This window comes from Humulus lupulus, chromosome 7, assembly GCF_963169125.1.
Source record: "Humulus lupulus chromosome 7, drHumLupu1.1, whole genome shotgun sequence".
Taxonomy (NCBI): Eukaryota; Viridiplantae; Streptophyta; class Magnoliopsida; order Rosales; family Cannabaceae; genus Humulus; species Humulus lupulus.
In genome coordinates this window covers 117906637-117913219 of record NC_084799.1, presented here as the reverse complement: position 1 = coordinate 117913219, position 6583 = coordinate 117906637, and the positions used below count along the sequence as shown (strand labels likewise).

The 6583-nt window shown below is 36.8% G+C and overlaps 1 protein-coding gene across 1 annotated transcript; it reads left to right on the top strand.

Moving 5' to 3' along the window:
* The first annotated feature begins 468 nt into the window (after nucleotides 1–468).
* LOC133792114 (uncharacterized) lies at nucleotides 469–908 on the top strand. Its single transcript, XM_062230036.1, has 2 exons — nucleotides 469–669; nucleotides 726–908. Exons 1-2 carry the CDS (start codon nucleotides 469–471, stop codon nucleotides 906–908), a joined length of 384 nt encoding a protein of 127 aa, XP_062086020.1.
* Nucleotides 909–6583: the final 5675 nt, after the last annotated feature.

Sequence of the window (6583 nt, the reverse complement as noted above, 5' to 3'; positions counted from 1 at the left end):
TTATAGAATGTCTTATAAGCTATCTGAATTTAACTTGACCGACCTTAAAGCGACACTTTATTTGTTGAGTAGTTTTATCGTGGAATAGTAAATGCTAAGTTTATGAGTTATAATTGTTGCATTCATGCATCATATTTACTTTCCAAATTATTGATATTTTTCAAATAGTAATATTATTGTATTGTATTTCTTTCAGTAATGTCGAACGGTGGCAATTTGATTACTACTTTACTTTCACTTGAAAAACTTAATGGTGATAACATTATAAGATTGAAATCGAATCTAAATTTAATGTTGATACGTGTGAACCACAAATTTTTCCTAACTAAGGAATGTCCTGATGAGCCCGCTGCCAATGCCCCAAAGAATATTTGGGACAAATATGATGTCTGGAGTCAATCCAATAATAAGGCTAAGTTTTACATGCTTGTGAGCATGAATGATGTTCTAAGAACAAAGCATGAACCCATGGAAACTGCTTTTGAGATAATGAAATATCTTCAGGCCATTTTTGGGCAGAAATTTGATCAAAGTAGACATGAGGCTACTAGAACCTACATGATTACTAAGATGAAGACGGGTGTTTCTGTGCGTGAACATGTCTTGAGCATGATCAATGTTATGCATGAAGCAGAAATACATGGGGCCATCAATGATGAGCATACACAAGTAAGCATCATACTTGAATTGCTCACTCTTGCTTTCACTATGTTCACAACCAACAGTTGGAATTCAACATGACCCAACAGTTGAATGAACTACAAACATTTGAGTCTCTTAACAAATCCATATCCAAAGAGGCTAAGGCAAATGTGAAAGAGGAGAAACCTTTAACCTCTGATGATAAAACCAATACGAGGAAGAAGAATAATGACAAGGACAAAACTAAGGGCAAGATGGCGCCTTAGCACTGCCAAAAAGACTCACAAGGCCCCTCCAGTCCGAAGAAGGGGAAAACGCACTGTCACGAATGCTGCTAATAGAAATGCACCACTTCCAATTGACATCAACGCTGAGATTATCCGGTTATGGCAACAAGTAGAAGAGTTACTGCAGCAGTAACAACGACAACCTCACCTGCACCCTCAGTCCCAGCTTCAACCGTAGCTTCAGTCGCAGCCTCTGCCAGTGGCTCAAGCACCCCAGCAAGGGTAGAATGGAGGATATCCGTATGGAGGATGGCCAATGGAAAATTATGCGCCTTATCCAGCTCAGTACATAGAGCAAGTCTACAAGCGTTTCCGTAAGTATCACACTCCAAAATTTTTAGGGACATCCGACCCCTTTGAGTCTGAAGAGTGGCTCAGAAATATAGATCCGATTTTGGCACACATGAACCTTAGTAACGCAGATCGTATATCCTGCGTTTCTTCTCTAATGAAAAAGGAAGCCAGAATCTTTTGGGATTGGGTACAAAAGTCTCACGATATCACCACCATGACTTGGGCTAGATTTGTGGAGCTATTTCACAAAAAGTACTATAACTTGACAGTCATCGCTAAGAGGGTGGAAGAGTTTCCCAGTCTGAAACAAGGCAATTTGATGGTACTCAAGTATGCTCGACAACTTGATCGGCTAGAGAAGTTCGCACTAGAGTTAGTCCCAAACGTGTAACGCCCTGGGTAACCAAGACCGTTACACTGTGTGTTTAAAATAGTGCAAGACCTGCTAATCAAGTCCTTTAAACAAAATGTGAATCTAACATCATTAACTTGGGTTAGGAATAAAAGATTTTGGTCATAAACAGGTTGTTTTATTATAAACGACAGTTTAGCACACAGAATCTCAAAACAGGGTTTAAATGATATATTTACAAAAAAATTCAGAAGTTATAAACAATTCAGGCCACTCTAATGGCAAAATACACATTTTAGGTTTCCAACCCTGTTCAATACCTCGACCGTGGTGGCCGAGTAGCTGACAATGTACACCTCACCCCAGAGCACTCCACGTAGCCTTGCCTTTACCTGCACCACATAGCACCCATGAGCCATGGCCCAGCAAGAAAACATAACAGCATGGCATGATCAATATAAATAACCAAATATCTCACAATGCATAACCAAGAATTCAGTAATTCATAACATTCACCTATTCAGTGATATCACTCGACAATTTAACAATTTGTCATCCAGATAATCAACATATCATATTTATCAGATGGCAACAACAATCAAATGCATAATCAACAGTTTATCTCAATCATTACAGAATATTTGGGGTCGACACCCTTAGGTCACTCCCTCTGTTTAACCCACTATCTTCGGCTCACATAGGCCGCCCCTAGTGTAATACCCACTAACTCCGGCCAGCTTAACCGAGCTCAGTGGTCAATAAGCTATCCTCGGCTACCAGTGTCCGAGCCACGCCATGTGCGCAAATATTATTTACGACACCCTTAGGTCGTTTATCTTATGTCCTATAGCATAATACCATCTATAACATCATACAGATATTGGGAGCTCTTAGTCCCATCATAATCACATAATAATGCATACAAATATAGGGAACACTTAGTCCCAACCAAACCACATAATCGGTGAAGTTTTCTTACCTTTAGATTTCGCTAACTCGTTCAATTTGATCCTCAAGCACGATCCCATCTGAATCTTAGTGTGCACCTAGTCACAGCCATAGATCAGAATCATCACCAAACCTTAAATCCAAAACCTAGCCTCGGGACCAACCCCGAGTCCCTAGGAAGCCCTAATTCCACCAAACGGGGTGGTGGAATCAAACCCCGAGCCCCCCGGGCAAAACCCCTAAATAATAACCCAAAAACCCCTTCCAGGAAATAGGGTAGCACTGCAGTGCTACTAGCAAAGCAAAAAACGCCTAGAAAGCCCAAGCCTAGCACTATAGCGCTCAAAGGCTAGCATTGGAACCCTATTTTTCGTTTCTTCGATTTTCTCGAACCAAAACCCCTTGGAACCCTTCCAAACCTCAACTACACACCAAAATTGAGTCTACCATCACCTATATCTCATCCCAAATATCCCAACAACCCAAAACTTAGCCACATGCATCATCAAGCTAAGAAAATAATCATTGAACTCAAAAACTCAAGCACTCATCTGAAAACCAGCAACTACCAAGAAATTCAAGATAATAAAACCCAGAAATCCTTACCTTTTATGGAGAGCCCAACTTAGGTTTTCTCTAATATCCCTCCAGTCCTTATCTCCTCAATCCCCAAAGCTCAATTCCGTTATGTTCCATCCAAAGCCTCAAGTTTAGAAATCTATTGTAGCAAAATTCAGAAAACTCAACAAAACCCTTTAAACCTTACCTCAATTAACTAACCAATCCCTGTTAACTCCTTAGCTTCACCAAGGTCTTTAGCCCCAAACTCCAGCCTGAAATTTCTCTAAAATCCCAGCTCCAAAACTCACAAGAAATGGTGAGGAAAAGAACAAAACGAATGGAGAAGAAAAGTCCTTGTTTTCCTTCTTTCTTTCCTTCTTTCTCTTTCCTTCAGCTTCTAACACTTTCTAACAATTCCACTAAGGCATAAAGGCAGATGTTACTTATCTCTTATAGTCAAATGACCATATTGCCCACCCAATTAAACCAAGCTTTTAGACATCCTAAGGCCATTTTAGTCATTGCTCCCAATTCCCACTAATTCCTCAAGTGTCCTAAATATTCACCACTTAATTCCCATCATCTAATTATTCACCAATTATTTTTCCTCATCATCAAATAATTTGCAATATGTTCTCCAAATTCTCAGATACATCCCCAGGCTCACCCCGAGCCGGGTAAAAATCCCCGCTGTGACTTTCCCGCTAAACCGCTTGTTAGGATCGCCTCGAGTCACAAGCTACAAATATATCCACATAATAATGTGTTCTGAACATTTATCACGGATATTTACGTTTATGCCCTCAATGGCCAAATTACCAAAATATCCTCATAACAAAATATATAAAACTATGCATGCCGTTATCATCATATAATAATATGATCCACATAATCATGCATATAATCATATAATAGCACAAATAATCAATTATGGCCCTCCCGGCCTCCTAATTAATGTCCTAAACCTTATTAGGAAATTTGGGTCATTACAACTATCCCCTCCTTACAGAAATTTCGTCCTCGAAAATTTATCTCAGCTGCCCAGAATATAAATTCCGCACTACTGATTCCATTTTTCCCAGGTCATTCCTTGATTTCACTGTTTCTAAAACATTACCTTAACTCAAGGTACAATCTTGTTCCTCAAAATCTTATTCTTTCTATCACATAACTAAACTGGCCACTCCATATAGAATAACTCTATCTTCAGCTGCGAATTCCCATAAATCAACACATGAGTTTCTCCAACCCATGTCCTCAACATGGAGTACAAAACACACCGCTTACAGCCGACAATGCCAAAATTTTTATCAACTTAGAAGCAACCTCACTGATCCTTTCCCGGATCCAAACAGTCTTAATATTCTAGAGTCCAACTTGCTCTTCACTCCTTTATCCTTGGTGATATCCTAAGGAGGATACAATCTTCTCATAGGAATTCCATATTCCTGTTTTTCCAATTCAATAAAACTTTTCAATTTACTTTGAAAAGTGAGCCTCCAAGCTCTATCTTTTTAACAATCTTAACAATCCCCTGAACTGTTAGATTAGCTTATACAGGATCTTTATTTATTTTCATGTATATCTAATATTAAACAAATTAATACGAGATAGCCTAAAACATGTTTCTAAAATTGAATTCAAAGAGAAACAAAAAATAGAATACTTACAGTATACGCAACAGAATTAAAGAGTCCTTCCTTCAGTTTCTCTAACTCTTGTATCCTCTTTGTCGTAGAGTATTATCAAGAAACTGAACCGATCTTCTATTTTCTTCACAATCTTCCAATGTATCCTTAGAACCACCTAGACTGGTGTGGGCAATTCTCAACACATGAGATAGATATAGAGAGAAGAAGAGAAAATAACAAAGAGGCTTAGAAAAGGACTTGTGTTTAGAGAGAATCTAAAACTATCAGAAAATCTGACTTGTGACTTATCAAACTTGTGTTTTGACTTCTCTCTAAGCACTCCTTCTATAGACTCAATTATGTCATTTAATTTAATTAAAAAAACAATAAAATAATAGCCATTTTGAAGCCCTAGGTCGAAATTATCATGGGCTATAGGCTCATAAAATTTCCCATTTGATTATAAGCCCAATGGACTTAAAATTAAGGCCTGTATTATTTTCTATTGATTTAATTATTTAAATCCTTTATCAAATTAATTATTTATAATTTGAACCTTGAATTAAAACTTATTTATTAATTTAGATACTAATTTATCTTAATTAACAAATCTTCCATAATTTCTCTTTTCTTCTCAAAATTACATAACTCTGTGAAACTATCTAAAATTGACCTGGTCAACTTTGATAATTCTAATTGATAATTAAATCAGTTAATTGAGACTATCTAGATGATTTTATCCAAGGTACAATGGGGACCATGGGCCTATGAAATCAAGCTCCAATAAGTTATCATAAATCTAACAAATAAATTTACTAACTTATTAATTCCTCGTGACTCCACTATAGACTCGGAATTGCACTCTTGAATTCATAGAACGCTCTATAACAAATATAGATACGCTATTAATTATCCATTGTTACAACCATAATTGTCACTCAATCCTCTATAGACAGTCTACAATGAGATAGGACTAAAATACCGTTTTACCCCTCATTGTATTTTATCCTAAAACACTTAGTTCCTTGTTAATGATATTTCAGTAAACTAATTTAATTACTGAAATGAGATCTCTATCATTTAACACCTTGAACCAAACTAAAAGGAAACCATCGTTTCACTTCTTCATCGGAAGCTATAGATGTTCATATCTATGATTAACACTCCCACTTAATTATACCACCGAGTTCCCAAGATGTAAGTATAGGCTAGTCCGTAGGGTAAGCTGGTAACGAACAAGTCAAAGAACTCAAATAATACACTCAGTTAGAATACTAACCACTCAGAATTGAGATTGAATTGACCTATGGTCAACTATATGATATGACTAGAATAGATAATAATGGTATGTTTACTTATCTTATCAACTGTCAATATCAGTCCTGTCCGATGTAACAAATACATCCGATCTTATCTACTTTGCTAATGTTCTGGAAATAACATAACACTGTAATGTGTAAGTAGATCATATTGTAGATTGGCAAGTCAATGTAAATACTGTGCACTGACTAATCTTAGGACTAACTTATTTTGAAAATATAATCATATTTATATTCCACTGTGATTATGTCACTATAAATAAGATTAGCTATATGCTCGGGATTTAATAGAAGTTTATATTAAACAAATAATCATGAAAGTAAAACATGTGAGCAAAGTGATTGACCAAGTCAAAAAATGATTTCTATTCTTTTATTGATAATAAAATGAGATTACAAAGAATGAGTTTTAATTAGGGCATAAAACCCCAACATGAACCACCTCTGGATCCGAATATAATATCTCACTTATCTCGTTCCAACGAATGGGTGCTACACAGTCTATGTCATACCTCATCTCATACAGTGTCCTTCCACTAGTTGGATAAC